Source organism: Hippocampus guttulatus, chromosome 4 (assembly GCF_054856545.1).
Source record: "Hippocampus guttulatus isolate MCC_2025c chromosome 4, RoL_Hgut_1.0, whole genome shotgun sequence".
NCBI classification, from domain to species: domain Eukaryota; kingdom Metazoa; phylum Chordata; class Actinopteri; order Syngnathiformes; family Syngnathidae; genus Hippocampus; species Hippocampus guttulatus.
The window spans coordinates 15740917-15757327 of record NC_141264.1 but is presented as its reverse complement, the minus strand read 5'-3'; the positions used below and the strand labels follow the sequence as shown (position 1 = coordinate 15757327).

Sequence of the window (16411 nt, the reverse complement as noted above, 5' to 3'; positions counted from 1 at the left end):
GACAAAAATGTGTCACCTGCATTCTCTGAGGCAGAAATGGCTTCATTGCTGATGGCCAACCGGGTCAAATCTGCCACCTCTGGGTCGTCGGACAAAAATATTGAAACATTTCTGAAGACGGCCATTATGTGAAAATATTTTCTCATCAACAGGTATTGTTAAAAAAAAAATCCACTCAGTGCTGTATAAAAATAGCTTTCCTTATGGCTTAGCTGAGATAGAATTGCATTTCAGATCTTTTTTTCTGACTTGATGAACACAACCGCCTATAAAAGGTGTTTTTTGTGGGTGTGTTTTGGCAAACAACCTCTGCCTGAATCTTTTGTTTTTTGAGACACACCTAAAGAATCTTATGATGAAACGCTCCATAACATGATCCGCAACTTTGAGATAATTTCTTTGTGACGCATGTTGCTACGCTGCACTCAAATACAAAAACAAATAGTTAAATGTCTATCATTTCAAATTCAATACTGGAGCCTCTAGTATTTTTACAGCAACATTTTGTCAAAATCATCATCAAACTTTGATGCTTCCCACATTAGATGGCCTAGCCCTAGGCAAAAGAGCTTGACAGGTTAACATTGTCCATCGGTCTACTAGAAATGAGACTGATTGGAGCCCATTCGGGCAAAGTGAGCCAAAATACAAATGCTGGAATTTGCCCCAAATTATTTCAATCCAAAATGGCTGACTTTCTGTTTATTTTCAAGCGTGTTATCCCTGAGTTTTTCATGCATCCTGTTATGATAAACACACCCACCAAATTTTGCATCCAAAGTTGGAGTGCAGGCCATTTTTTTTTGTTTCCATTTTCAAACTTTGATGTCATACTCGGTCCACATTTGCTGGTGTAGACAAAAAAAAAGCTTGACAAATTTGCTTTCTGATTTGGGCTCATTTGAGAAGTCACAAGTTGAAGCTCATCAAATTAAGAGCTTTGGGAACCAAAATGGCTGGCTTCCTGTTCAATTTCAGGCATTGGTCCTAGAAACCTTTTTACGTGTCCAGCTAGCTCTAATACATCCAAGCAATTGTATGTCATATGTCAAGCTGGGGTCATGAGCATATATTTATAACTTTCAAGGTGGTGCTACTGAGTGAGTTTTGGGGGAAGTGTTGGGGACACCTAAAATACATATACAGTACTACTGTATTTTTACCGGGGTACAGGTACTTGCACAAATTGAGGAATTTCTGGGCATGGTGAGGCCCCAAAAAGGCAATTACTTCAGTCAAATAACCCAGGGCACAAATAATTATACACTCTTATCCATTCTTTAAAAAAAGACATTTAATATTCAATTATTACATTTCATTCATAAAAAAGACATTGTTCAGTGACATTCTATGTAGTAAAATGTCCACTGTGAAGTTATTTGGGTGTCACAACCCCCTCCAGCTGAGCCTAAATGGGACAAAATGAAAAAGACAGAACTGTTTCAGTTTCAATTCACGCCATCGTTATGAACGCTAGTTTGACGCATCATCACCTTAAGCTGCTGGTTGGTTCTCTTAAGGAACTGAATCTGCTCTGTGTATTTCTTTTCCTGAACCTCGTGTTTTTCCTCTTCGGTCTTTTCAATGGCGTCACATTTGGCCTTTTCATCACGCAACTCTTTCTGCAGCTCCTCTTTCTGCTGCTCCAGCACGGCTATCTATGAAGAACAAGAGTCAACATGAAAACACGCATTAATTGAAGAAATGCTGCTGAGATTTTATTCATCTCACATCAGAAGATGATTTCGTCAACCACAACAGGTGCCAGGCATTTATTGGGTGTAAGGCTTTTTGGATTTTTACAGTGGAATTTCTGTATGTTGAAGGCGCACACCAAACAAAAATTATAATCATCTCTTCATTGTGTTGGCTCCGTCGAAATTCAAGGGTTCACACTGAGGCGGCCAGAAGTTCGGTCGGCCTGAAAGAATAACGTTCTTCCTTTTTTTTCCCCTCCTCCGTGATTCATTATTACCTGAGCCCCGAGCAACTGTGATGTCAATTTCAGTCCACGGCAAGAGGCAAAATGGCCGTCCCCTGAGATGGATAAAAATGGGTGGATTTTCCGGCTTACTCATATTCCACAAATGCAATATATTAATCAAAATATAAATATATTTAAACTACTTGGGGGAGCATAGACCACAGTGCAAAGAAAATGTTGAAGTGGACTTGCCTTTAAGTCAGTCTCTGGCTGGTTCTTAGTTTTACTCGGATTTATTTTTTTTAAATCTACCGAAGCCACTCAAGCTATGGACCATTGTTTGGTTGATTTCTTTTTTCTTTTTTCTTTGCTTTCACTCCTCAGCCCAAGAACTCAACTGTGGGGGAGACAAGTTCACCACTATATCAACCTGCTCAATCAAATAAAAAATGCAGGGTTACTTGATGACCAAAGGGAAAATAAATTGTCCTTACTTTTTTCTGCATGTCCACCTTGTCCTGCTCAGCCTGCAGAGCTTTCCTCATGCCAAAAACCACGCTACTCTCGTAAAAGGTCTGGTAAGCGGCGATGGTCATCTGGATCTCATCTCGGACCCGCAACAACAAGTGACCACGCTCTGCGCAGTTGATGGTTACCTGCCTGATCAGCTCATCTATACACAGAGAGCAGCTGTAATTATGACACAGCCCTCTTATCAGAAAAAACATTCACCTTCCGAACATTTCAAAAACTTAAGAGGTGTTTTTAATAAGTCCAAATGTAGAGTTGCACGCCTTCAGAGTCGTACCATAATTAATAATGAACCAAAAGAAGAAGAGGTAATTTTTAAATGAACTTAACACACATGTTTTAAGAATATGGGAGGAAGCCGGAGTAGTCGGGAGAAAACCCACACAAGCATGGGGAGAACATGTAAATTCCATGCAAGAAGGCCGGATTCCAGATTTTAAGCCCCAACCTCAAAACTGTGAGGTGGACGTCCGAACAATTCATTCACCCATGTCTCTTCTGGCTCTCAAAAAAGGTTAACGCTTCTTCCTCTGCTCACTCCTTGCCTCATTCTCCCAGGTTATGTTTTGTGTGATCTCTTTGTCTAAAGTATCAACCCGAGCGTCCTGCTGCATTTCCCTCCGAAAATTTAAAATGATGGAATTCATCAAGTGGTTTCTCAATGCAATCAACCAAATGGGTAGAGGTGAGCCCACCTGTCCTGACAGAACATTTGGGGTCGGATACATGAAGGACACCTAGAGGAAGTGGAGGACCCTTGTGGCTGGCGATTCTATCCATCAAGGATTTGGAAGAATGCTGCAATCCTGTTAACTCATTCAGTTCCAGCCAATTCTAGACCAAGTCTGAAAAGACGTTTAAAAACGTCTTTGGGAGTGAATGAGTTAACAGGCATTCTGCTTTTTGGAGTTGGCAATTTCCTGATGCAGCGCAAAGTTCGGAAGATGCTGGCAGTACTTTTGGAAATGGGGGGGGGGGGGGTGGCTGTCATGACTGAGGGTGCGTGGAAAGCCGTCAATACTCAGACTCCTGGCATTGAGCAAGCTCAGTCGCCGGCTGCATATGATTCCTGAGCTCCTTCACAAAATGGAGGCCGACTTGGAGAAGTCGTCAGCTTGCCTTGGCAAAGAATTGACCACAATTTTGGCTACTTCATTCCTGCAGTGGCCAGTGAGACTCAAGGCAGACAGAAAATTCAAGTCTCCCTGTCCTAGAACCATTGTTAGACTTTTTTTATGACTATTTTCCTTTTTCACTGTCCACCTCAAGTCATGTTTTTTTGCATGTCTTTACAGCTGTTTCCTTACCAAAGCACTGGGTATAAAGCTCTCTTCGGACAGGGCATATTCCCGTCTCGATGGCCCGTCTTTGCTGCAGCTTCCTGTCCAGGTGCTCCTCGAGGTTCACCACGTCCGCTCGTGTGCACGGTGCACTGGACACTTGCTGCACCCACAGCTGGTTTCCCTCCATCCATTCCCTGGCATGGCAAGAGAATGAAATGAGTGTTGAATTACCTGAGTGACATGACATGGAAAGCAGGGGCATACACAGTACCTGGGTGGAAAGATGAGGTTGAGTATGTCATCGTTTTGCTGCCTCGGGGCTTCGGCTGCAGAGGATTTGGCTTTCGGAGGTGGAGGCACCGGGGACTCGGCATGCGGTTGGTTGCTGACTTTAAAAGGACGCCCCCCCTGTAAATAGCATATTACATTGCCTGATTGGTTCGAGTTTGCATGTTCTCCTCATGCCTGTGTGGGTTTTCTCCGGGTACTCCGGTTTCCTCCCACATTCCAAAATCAAGAACGGTAGGTGAATTGATCCCTCTAAATTGTCCTTGGTGTGATTGTGTGTGTTAATGGTTGTTGTTTGTCTATGTGTGACCTGTGATTGGCTGGCAACCAGTTCAGAGTGTACCCCGCCTACTGCCTGAAGACAGCTGGGATAGGCTCCGACACACTGGCGAACCTTATGAGGATAGGCGGATTAGAAAATTGATAGATGGATGGATGGATGAATTGATGCATATATGTGGGACAGTAATCAACTGGTTAACACATCATCAACGTCCAGAGTTCGATTCCAGGCTCCTTCCTTCCTGTGTGGAGTCTGCATGTTCTCTCTGTGCCTGCGTGATTTTTCTCTTGAGTACTCCAGTTTCCTCCCGCATGCCAAAAAACATGCATGGTAGGTTAATGGAAAAATCTTAATTGTCCCTAAGTGTTGTACCCCGCCTACTGTCCAACATTAGCAGGGATAGGGTCACACAACCCTCATGTTAGGCTAAGCGGCTCGGATAATGGATGCATATATTTCACTATTGTTTATTGCATGGCACAACATTCACCTATCTCTCGAACATCCACTTGTCTCTGACATGTTTTTTGTCTTCTCAGTAAGAGCATGAATTTAAAAAAAAAGACACTTTAAACTAATTTGCATACAGTTTTCCCCATTGTGCCAAGATCTCAAAAAAATTGTCTATAATTGACAGTAAACATTATTTTACTTTGTACTCAAATACATTTCAGTCTGTATTTTTTTCTTCTTTTTACGTTCAAATCCTCTACTTTTACACCCCCCCCCCCTTAAATTCAAGAATCTGAGATTCAACAAGTACAAAGTGTGAGGACCTTCCCCACCTCTGATTTATTGCGCAAGATGTCGTGAAACTTACCTTCGAACACTTTTTATCTGTAGTTTTACTGATTAAAACTGGGTTCTCATATTTCAGCAGCGTCTCGGGAGGTTCAAACATGTTGCCTTAAAAATAATAATAAAATAGCACATCTACAGCAGAAATCCCAAACCCCCGCTCGGCTTCATGAATGCATACGTAAGTGTAGTCAAAAGTGTCCATTCAGTTGTCTCATCTTGTCACTTCGCCCTCGTTTATGCGCGTCACCCTTGTCATCAAATTCGATGGAGGAGTGTTTGAAATTGTTTCCCCTACGAGATGTCACGCGATGTCATCACTAATCCCCCGAGATGATGACGCGACGAGCTGGTATTTTCAATAATAATTATGTAATATAAGACGTTGAGAAATATTCATCCTTTTGCAGGCTTTCTGGTGTAACCTGCGAGAAAGGTGTGGAAAACGAAGACGTCAAATAGTGGTGACAGACTGAGCATTAAGCGAGTCACCTTTTGTTTTTGTCATAGTTACCTACGTTAGCATACGTCATGCTAGCCAAAGTAGCTGCTTACGTCTGATTATGTCGGGAAATATAGCACGGTAAAAGTGGTATTTGTAATTGTTTCATGTAGTTAGCGTTGCAAGCGAAAGTCAATATGCACCATCGGGGGAGCAGGTCAGCTGCAGGTGCCCCAAAAAATCATCTGTGTGCAACTCGGATCAGTTTACAAAACTTTCAACAATCACAGGAAGCTATATAATTAATCACGGTAAAAATGATTTGAAACCATAAATATAATAATTTGAAAAAAAATGCTTCTCTTTGGTGTTTTGATTGTCGTTTGTCAATTGTAAATTTGAGGAAATCTAATTTGTAGCCCATGTACTTGGTCAATACGAAATGATGAGATTGTTGATAAAACACGAAATATGTTGTAGGTCATCAGTATTGTATACTAGCGTTTACGGTGGTGTGCAAGATATTAATAATGCTTCAACAATTCCTCATCTGCCATGCCATCCATCAATCATGTGATCCACTTATCCTCAGAAAGGTCGTAGAAGTGCTGGAGCCTATCCCAGCTGTCTTTGGTCAGTAGGCGAGGTATACCCTGAACTAGTTAGCAGCCAATTGCGGGCCACATCAAAAAGTCATTATTACAGTATGTCCTCTTAAAAGTTGTCAGTTATTTCTTTAGATGATCTACAAATGTATTCCAATTCCCCTCTCTCGAATAGTGCCCAGTGAGTGCACAGAATAAAAAAAAGAGAAGCCACATACTCAAACTGGCTGTCCCCGGTAATCGCTCCATTGGGTCCAACAGCGACTTCAAAAGAGGCGGACATGGCGTTCTCATAGGTTAGACCGGGCGTCGACAACAGGCAGCTCTTTAGCGCCCCTCAGTGGCTCCCTAGAGCTTTTTCAAAATGTTTGAAAATGGAAAAAGATGGGAGGGAAATATATATATTTGTTTTGAGGGCTGCGTAATACAGTCATAGAGACACTTTTTTTGTTTTTGCATTTTTTTCACAATCTGTCAGACTGCTGTTTGTTGAGTTGAGCTGAGTTTACAGTCACCAATGCAGTGCTTGCATCTCAATATTTGCTTCCAAGCCAAAGCAAAACAAACAGATAAACAAAAAAAAACAGACAAACAAAAAAAAACAGCCAAACAATCACTCTAATCTCGAAAAACCCACGAGTTGTGTCACTCAAATCTCAAAACACCACTGTAGCTGCCCCAAGATAGGGATAATGCAAAGTACAGTATGTCTTCGTTGACACCAAGCTGCCACCAGATGGGGCTAAACCAATACTTTCCATTGCTCTTGCTCAAGTGCAAAAACAAGTAATTTAGGATAGTTCCCCCAATAAAACGAACAAATGAATATTGCCAAATACCAAACCACTGAAATATGGTGGTACTCTCGGCCGTAAGCCCAGTAATCAAAACGATCACTTGAAAAAATTTCGCTGTAGTGGGGGCGCGAGCAATGAACCGTGACGTAGCGAGGGAACAGTAGTCCAAAAATTTGACCTACCTGGTCTGCCATAGTAGCACATGTTGGCATCATAGCAACAATTGATGGCTTTACATTCACAAGATGAGGTCCCGGCAGGGCCACGCCGTATCTTTTGGTGTGCCTCCACCTCGCAAGCTAGGTCTGAGTCCACGGGCTTGGAGGTTTGCTGAGGCCACCGGTTGGTGGCCTTTTGAGGCACGACTACACAGCCTTGCAGCAGGGTGGGCGCAAGTAGACCAATGAACTTCATTGCCATGGAGTGTCGCAGCACACACACACACTGGATGATTTTATAAGGTGTGGTTCATGTTGACATAAAAACCCTTCTATTTGCTTCCCCAAAACTGGTTGGAATGAAGCAATGAGAAGCAAAAGATTCTTAATTTAGGCAAAAAAATAAATAAATCCAAAAATCGCCACAATCATTGGTAGATATGAATATTTCACACTTGGCATTAATCCCTGGACAATCCCTGAGTGCCACATAGAAATACAATGCCAACTTGTTTGAGCAATTACATAATAAAAACCTTTGGCGGGTCTGGATGACCGACGACTGCTGGGGTCACGCTATCTGTGATCATTCAGCATTGACAAAATAAACACATGCTCTTAACTTCAAGCGCATTGGGCCATTGATGGAAATGGAGAGCACAATTACGAATCTGTTCGCACTGATCGTACTTTGATGACATTAACTAGATGGCCCACTTTTACAAACAGAGTTTGACACCTATGATTTTGCAGGGGTGTCAAACTCAGGTCCTGGAGGGCCGCTGCCCTGCATGTTTTCCAAGTCTCCCTGTTGCAACACACCTGATTCAAATGGACAGGTTCAATGTCAGGCTTCTGCAGAGCTTGATGATGATCTGATCATTTGAATCAGGTGTGTTGCAACAGGGAGACTTTGAAAACATGCAGGACAACGGCCCTCCAGGACCGGAGTTCGACACCTGTGATTTAGAGTGTTCCACTAACATGCAATGCATGTTTTTGGAATATGGGAGGAATCCACACATGGAGGCCGGAGCTGGAATTGAACCCCGTACCTCTGCACTGTGCGGTCGACGCGCTCACCACTGGTCCACCGGGCCGCCCTGATTCAATGCCCTGAGAATAAAATGACCTGGATGAATGAGAAAAGGTTTGGGAGAAAGACTACACCCCAAAGTTGTTTCCAGTCAAAGTCCTTCAAATCTTTGACAATCGTCCTAGTTTTCATATCAGACAGACAGTACAAACCTCATTCGAGTTTTGTGCCAATATTTGCATGAATGTTTTCCTTGTCATTGTAATATACAAATGCAGTTCCCAGCATACTGTTCAAGAGTTGCACAAAATAATACTCATTTCTTGTGGTGCTTGACATTTCTTTGAAAAAGAAAACTGACACTGTCAACAAATGAATCCATAAACATGCTTGATCTGTTACTGTGACAGTGTTCCTTTTTTATGCAAAACTGACGACATGGGAAGCTCTTTAGATGTCATTTTTTTTGTAACTTTCATGGGTTGGCTACAGTGCTGGGGTCCATCATCGATTGGCACAAATGTACTTTGGCAGAAGGCAGAGTGTGACATCTTCTGTGAAGGACAGGTGACCGTAACCCACTGTCAACATAACCTTTTTGGTGACCGCCATCTTCTCAGTTCAGCTTATTTAAAAAAACAAAAACAACAAAAAAACTGACATAATTGTACCTTTTCATCAGTTGCAGTGTCTTATATTTTCCAAATTATAATCTTCATCCTCCTATTTATAATAAATACTGTCTAGACCAGTACACTTCTAGCTTTCTTTCATTGATGTCCATCCATTCTAACATCTGTGCTGATTGGCTGGGAGAACATGCATGATTCCTATTGCTTGGTTTTGTGTTACATATTTAACCCTTTCACGCACCCTGTAACCCGATAACATGATAAGATGTCCACTGCAGTAACCGCTGTCCCTGCAAGGGTTAATGGTGCATACAGCAAATTCACCACATTTGTCACCATGAATCCTTCGACCCTTGCCTTGTGCTTTAATGCAGACTACTTCAATATCAATGACCTCTCACCATTTTGAAGTTTGATTTTTCATTTCAAAATGGATTTGGGGATTTTTTTTTTGAAATACCCAAATTCAAGCCAGAATCAAGAATAAAACTCAACGACTATACACTACAGTGGTGCTCATCAGTTTACATACCTATTGCTGAGTTTGTCAAATAAGGATGGAGACCACCATCTCATTATTTCCGTTGTTGCTGTTTTGTTTGATTATCGTGTGATTCTGAAATTCATTGTCGTTTCATTTGAAAGATTAATAAAAAAAATGAAATAAGAGTTTTGCCTGATTGCTTATGTTTTCTTTCAATCCCAGTATATACATCTAACAATTTCTACTAGGGTGTTTAAACTTAGGCACAACTGTGTTTTCTCTGTTCAGTAATGCGAGTAACCAGCTGTCATTTGACATCTAAATCAAGAATTGATCATTTCTTTTACTGTTTACAGTGTTGAAAAAATATCATTCGGGTGGAAGAAATTATACATATTGCTACATTAGACTTTCACAATGTGATTTTGACAGTTACCAATGCTGTTTTATTTGGATCCACTGTGTTGCAGAATCTTACTTTGGGCTCTGGTTTAATCATTTCTTAAAATGTACTATTCTTTATTGCCTTATAGTGTGGCTTGTGGCGGGACTGTAGATATTTTGATCTTGTGTTATGCAACTGAATGACACAATTTGAGCGGAGATCAGCGTACCAGTCAAAACACAGCACCACACAACTGCGGTCAACTCAACTGGATTGGCTGACACCTTGTCTTATCAGCTATCACGGGAGCTGTCCAACGCAAGGGACCGGAAGGGGAGGCAACCACAAGGCCTGCTTATAAATGAGGTGAAAGCGCGCCTCTGGTCCTTACAGCATCTCGTTGGGATCACTGGTTGCTGTGCGTCCATTATAATGAAGCACACTGCTGTGTGCCTTGTGGCACTGGCTCTGGTAGTCAGCCTCTGCTCCGGATACCCGAATGTAGACCAGGAGCACCACGATCAGCAGCAGGCTAAGCATGTTCTCGAGAGGCCGCTCAGCTGGACCTACCCTGAAGGGCCCACAGTTCCAGTTGAGCATGTACCTGATTTTGAGCTGAGGCACCCCATCGCCTCAAAGACCGTCTCTGTGGAGTGCGGGGAGAGACAAGCACGAATGGTGGTCCAGAAAGACTTCTTTGGAACAGGCCAGCTCGTCAAGCGCGCCGATCTCACTCTGGGTCCCTGTGGCGCAGTGGGTGAGGACACTCAAGCCCAGGTGTTGATATTCGAGACCGAGCTGCAAGACTGTGGCAGCATGTCACGGGTAAGCCGCAGTGTGCTTTTGTGAAACGAGACTGGGTAAATATCCCTTTTTAACTTGTCACTCTGCATTTTATTACGTTTATTCCCCCCCTCTGCAGATGACAGATGATGCTCTCATCTACACTTTTGTGATTGACTATAACCCCAAAATGCTGAGCGACTCCCCTATTGTGAGGACCATTGTGAGGAACATTGAAACTGCTGTGATTGTGGAATGTCACTACCCAAGGTGACACAATATTTTCTCAGGAAAATACATGCATTATTCAGAGAGGGAATTTTAGAACAATGTCCAAAAAAAAACTGTGGTTCAACTGAAAGTGAATAAAAAAGTGCAGAATGAGCACCCTTTTATCTGCACATGCACCGGAATATAATATATGCAGGTTCTTATTTTCTTCTATTTCCCCGAAAAGCCATTATTCTATGGATTCTCTGCAGATCAATCCTGTTCATAGTCACAGGAAAGCTGGAGTCTTATCACAGCTGACTGCGGGTGATAGGTGTGGTATAACCGAGACTGGTTGTCAGCAAGTTGCATGGCCAAACAAACATTTACACTTAAATTCACATGATTATACAAAGTATATTTTTGGAAAACATCTAAGGTTTCGCGGTATGCGGAAGGAAACTGGGCTGTCCAAAAAGAACCCAGGCAAGCACTTGGACCCAGGAACTTTTGACTGCGTTGCAGACATGCGAAACTCATGGACCAGCATCTTCCTGAAAATATTTTTTGGTGCAGTCAAGCTAACTTACAAACAATAAAACCTTCAACCAAAGAGCAATGGAGCACCAAGAGCAACAAAAAGTAAAACAAGTCCAAATTCGGTCATCTTGAAGAAAAACAAAACAAAACTCGTAGTGCCATCTAAGCTTTGACCCCTGTTTAAATCTTCAGGCACCACAACGTCAGCAGCCTCCCGCTCGACCCAAAATGGATACCGTTCTCCGCGGTCAGGGTTGCCGAGGAGTTTTTGTACTTCACTCTGACCCTGAGGACCGGTTAGTACCGCATCTGTTTTCCTCTTCTACGACTTTGTCATTTTTCAACATGTCTACCGAATCCGATATCTTCTCACAGACGACTGGATGTACGAGAGGCCCCGTTATCAGTACTACCTGGGAGACATGGTCCGTATCGAGGCCACTGTGAGGCAGTACCACCACGTGCCTCTGCGTGTTTTTGTGGAAACCTGCACGGCTACTCTCTCGCCAGATATGAACTCCAACCCCAGATATACATTCCTTGATCAGGGGTAAGCACCCATAGTCATTGACACAACTTAGTATCTACATGCAATTTACAAAGCAATCATCTTAGACCAAACACACAAAGTGAACATAATTAAGGAAAGGAAAAAAAATATCTGTTGAAAGAAACAAAAAAAAAAAGAAAAATTATAATGCTTTATATATACTGTAAATGAATAATCTATTTTTAAGAACCATTTCATCCCTGACTGCATTGTTTTTGAGAAATTTCATTTTTAATGTGGATTGCAATGGACCCTGACATATTTTAAGGAAGATAAAGTGTGTAGATAAGTAGATAAGTTTTTTACTTCTTCCTACTCCCTTGAACATAATAACTGTGTTGAATGAAGATTGATTTCTTTCTTTTTACTTTTTTTATCTACCTTATTTTCTGTCAAATTATTACTGTATATATGTTTTATGTTCAATAAACAAACAAACAAACAAACAAACAAAACAAGATTTAAAAACCTACTGCACTACAATCAAGAAATTTTATGTCAGAGATCTAATGATCAGTCCTACACAGAAATAATTTGTCAGTGCACCTGAGCACAGTACTGCTTTTCTCTCTACTCTGTACAATTATGTCATTTAAAAACTCACTTTGTGAAATTTCAAGTCAGAGAATGTAAAAAGATGTCACAATGAGTCTATCTTGGAGTAATGTCGCCTATAAAATCCTGAAAAAACGACATTTCAGAATTGTTTAAAATGCAATTAATTGTAGTTTTAAGAAAAAAACGTTGCTTTTTTATTTATTTTTTTGCTTCCAATACTCATTTCAAGTACGTTTCAAAAACATTGTGAAAGTCAGAGAAAGCGCTCATTTTAACCTCTCCCAATCTCATTGCAAAAACAATTTATCAAAGTTAAGAGTACAGTACTTCATTTGAAACTTGTCAACTTGTCTTGCGTGCAGGTGTTTAGTCGACGCAAGGATCACAGGCACAGAGTCTAGGTTCATGCAACGCACAGCAGAGAACATGCTCCAGTTCCAGTTTGAGGCCTTCAAGTTCCAGGGCTCTGACAGTGGGATGGTGAGCACCTCCGAAAGCGAGCCTGACTGGATTTTTAAAGGTAAAACTCCTGTTTTAAATAAAAAAATAAATAAATAAAATGCCATTGACTCTTCCAACAGCTTTACATTACCTGCCACTTGAGAGCCACGTCGACCAGCCACGACATTGATGGTGACCACAGGGCCTGCTCCTACATGATAAACGAGTGAGTGATGAGCATGCGTGTGTACATGCTTGCACGTGCGTGATCGAGGTGCTTTGGTTGGTCACTTCAAAAGCCGATCTTCGGTCAAAAAAGTTTGGCCACCCCTGGTTGACAATATATAGTCTAATGATGTTTTAGAATTGTTCATCTATTCTAGTAGAAGATTTATTTTGCAAAGATTTCAATAATTCAAATCATTTGAATTATATTAATGATTTCAAATAAATCATTCATTTGAATTAGAACAAATTCAAACAACATCATCGATGTGGAATTTTAACTTTTTGCAATCAAATTTTTTTTCATGTTAATAATTTCAAATACCAGTGTATTAATGTCAGTAAATTTAAACAGGTACACTATTAATTAAAAAAGCATGAATGATTATTATTTTCAGAAACAAATTTAGCTAATAATAATTATTGTTCCAATGGTAATTAATTGACATAAGATAAATTATTATTAAAATATTAATGATAAATGATTTAAAATAAGAATGGATATTTAAATAAATAACAGAAAATAATCGTTGAAATAATAATCATTTCAAATAATTACTTGATGATGTCAGATGATCAAAGTAATTATCAGGTATTCCTTTTAGTAGTTCATTTCAATGGGTCGGTTCATTTTTGAGTGAATGAGGCATAATGTATGAGGTTGAAGTACTGTAGGCAACATTTTCCCTGATATTCTCATTTATTGAGCTGCACCTATACTGGAGCACAGGCGGTACTGACTATTTTTGTATTGCTGCAGCTGGAGGGAATCCAGCGGCGTGGATTCGGCATGTGCCAATTGTGACGCTATTGTTGGACAACGACAAACAGGTGGCTGGGGCACCGGTGGCGGAGGCGGCTCTCAAACAGGAGGGGGTAACTTGAACACTGGTGGCGGAAGTGGCACCCACACAGGAGGGGGTAACTGGAACACTGGTGGTGGAGGCAACTCTCAAATAGGTGGTGGCAGCAGCGGTGGCAGCAGCGGTGGCGGCAGTGGAGGCGGCGGCGGCGGCAGCGGCAGCGGCGGTGGCAAGCAAACCGGGGTTTCCTGGATCTCCAGTGGCTCAGGAGGAACTGGCAGCACAGGCACTTCCTGGAGCACTAGTAGTGGCGGCGGTGGTGGCAGTGGTGGCAGTGGCGGCAGCGGCGGTGTCGGCGCTGGAAAACAACCGGGAGGCACTGGCAGCACAGGCACTTTCTGGAGCACTGGTAGTGGCGGCGGAAATTCTGGAGGCAGCACATGGCACACCAGTGGAGGCGGTGGAGGCGGTGGTGGCGGCGGTGGTGGCAGTGGCGGCAGCGGCGGTGTCGGCGGTGGAAAACAACCGGGAGGCACTGGCAGCACAGGAACTTTCTGGAGCACTGGTAGTGGCAGCGGAAATTCTGGAGGCAGCACATGGCACACCAGTGGAGGCGGTGGTAGCAGTGGCGGCAGCAGCGGTGGCGGTGCTGGCAGTGGAAGACAACCGGGAGGCAGGCAACCCGGGGTTTCCTGGCCCTCCAGTGGCTCAGGAGGAACTGGCAGCACAGGCACTTTCTGGAGCACTGGTAGTGACGGCGGACATTCTGGAGGAAGCACATGGCCCACCAGTGGAGGCGGGGGTGGCAGTGGTGGCAGCGGTGGAGCCGGCGGTGGAAACCAACCGGGAGGCAAGCCACCCGGGGTTTCCTGGACCTCCAGTGGCTCAGGAGGAACTGGTAGCACAGGCACTTCCTCGAGCCCTGGTGGCGGCGGAAATCCTGGAGGCACCACATGGCACACCATCGGAGTGGGCAGTGGCCAAACAGGTGGCGGACAACCAGCTAAAGTTTCTTGGAACCCCAGAGGTTCTGGAAGTAGTGGCACCTCAAGCACTTCTTGGACCAGCACCTCAACTAGTAGCAATACCTGGAGTGGAAGGACGGGCCGTTCAGTGAAAGAACATCCAGGTATACATTTCAGTATTACTTGTAAGTGTCTGAAATTGATATGTGATACATCTTTTCCATTTTTCTTTCTCAGTTTATGAATGGGCAGGCGTTGTCACACTGGGTCCCTTCGAAGTTGCAGAGAAACTCGCTTAAAGTCAACATTCCAACGTGGCGATCGAAATAAACATCCTGACTGGATCATGGCTGACTGGATGTTATTGCCCGCATAGCCATAATGCCTCCATTAAAATGACAAAGAAATGGAAAAAAAATAACCATCAACAATTGACATGTGTTGGAAAGTGGCAAATCTTTTTGTTTCGAAATTGTCACGTATTTTGCGTTGCCGCTGTGTAATGATATGAGTATTTTTGTATTCCCAAGTCAGGGTTTTGAATGGAAATAAAATTGCAATTGTGTGAAATGCTGGTGTCATTATGTGCATATATTCACCCAACACAGTCTCTTAATATATAACCTCCCTACATCATGGGAAAAAAACACAATAACACTTTAAAAAACATGGTAAAAGTACCCAGTTAAGGAAGCTATTTATGAACCTATATTGGAACCTGTCCTCAACTATTTGCTGCAAAACACACCTATTTTTGTGTGCTTTCTATGACACTCTAAGATGCCATAGTGTGACACCAAAGCCTGAGCTAAAAAGCTCGTACTAATTGGTATCAAGGAAGTATTTTGAAGCAATTCATCACAATTGAAAAAACGAAATGCCTTTACATGCTGCACTTGGTTTTGTAGCTTTCAGCGAGGGGTAGGAGGCAGGTCGCTACATGGGCGACAATGGCCTGGCGTTGGCCCTGGTTGCTAAGGTACTGAACAGGTAGTAGCGTGGTGGCATTTACCACTGGTTGGGCCAAAAAAAGTTACAAGTTCAAAATACTTTGTATAAGTGGCCTACTTATTTGTCAGAAAAGGGTTTAGACAGTGCAGTAAACTTTTTTCGAAACTTATATGACAGCTAAGCATCTTCAGATGTTACTGTACAGTTGATTTAGGTTTTATAATGGCAACAGGTTGTTCTCGTACAGATACTGATTTTTTTTTTGCTCCCCAGAACCAATCCAGAGGCCTTCAATTCAAAAATGAAAAGGTATCAATTTAATTGCTCTAATCATCTCACCGAGTACCATTTCGACATTATCTAGTCCTACATTGCAATGTATCAACTCAACGGCAGTGGAAATGTGCATCATTCTGGCATGTCAAATTGAAGAAAACTCACTATGACGATGCGGTGAACCTTCTCTTCACCCCTGTGGACAACTGTCCTACTTTTAGGGAAAAGAACTAAATAAAATCACTGCACAAAGTATTTAAGTATCAGTTTTTTGTTCTTCATTTAAAATAATATTTTAATAGCTGTTGAATCAACATTTGAAGAGTAATAATTTGCATAATGTTAATTTAAATAATGTAAAACATTAATATTGTAATACTAATGTTTTATTACATTAAAAATCATAGTAGCTTTATTGTCATTGTACCACATGGTGCAACGACATTTAATAGCAGCTACAATG

General features: G+C 42.2%; 2 protein-coding genes across 7 annotated transcripts; one reads left to right on the top strand and one right to left on the bottom strand.

Moving 5' to 3' along the window:
• Window positions 1-1276: 1276 nt before the first annotated feature.
• Window positions 1277-7342, bottom strand: LOC147206105 (axonemal dynein light intermediate polypeptide 1-like). Of its 2 annotated transcripts, none has more exons than XM_086109225.1 (6): window positions 7134-7342; window positions 4010-4146; window positions 3763-3932; window positions 2419-2597; window positions 1494-1658; window positions 1277-1408 (listed from the first exon to the last, which is right to left on the bottom strand). In XM_086109225.1, the coding sequence occupies exons 1-6, from the start codon at window positions 7164-7166 to the stop codon at window positions 1376-1378; spliced, it is 717 nt and encodes a 238-aa protein (XP_085965351.1). In that variant the 5' UTR covers window positions 7167-7342; the 3' UTR covers window positions 1277-1375. The 2 variants fall into 2 exon arrangements, with proteins under 2 accessions (XP_085965351.1, XP_085965350.1); XM_086109224.1 differs by lacking the exon at window positions 7134-7342 and adding an exon at window positions 5130-5349.
• Window positions 7343-10023: 2681 nt separating this feature from the next.
• On the top strand, window positions 10024-15291 carry LOC147206104 (uncharacterized). 5 transcript variants are annotated; one of them, XM_086109337.1, is made up of 9 exons: window positions 10025-10471; window positions 10569-10699; window positions 11372-11475; window positions 11555-11729; window positions 12650-12767; window positions 12869-12954; window positions 13714-13784; window positions 13914-14885; window positions 14959-15291. In XM_086109337.1, the coding sequence occupies exons 1-9, from the start codon at window positions 10079-10081 to the stop codon at window positions 15018-15020; spliced, it is 2112 nt and encodes a 703-aa protein (XP_085965463.1). In that variant the 5' UTR covers window positions 10025-10078; the 3' UTR covers window positions 15021-15291. The 5 variants fall into 5 exon arrangements, with proteins under 5 accessions (XP_085965464.1, XP_085965463.1, XP_085965462.1 ...); XM_086109336.1 differs by having other exon boundaries at window positions 13899-14885; XM_086109335.1 differs by having other exon boundaries at window positions 13714-13829.
• Window positions 15292-16411: the final 1120 nt, after the last annotated feature.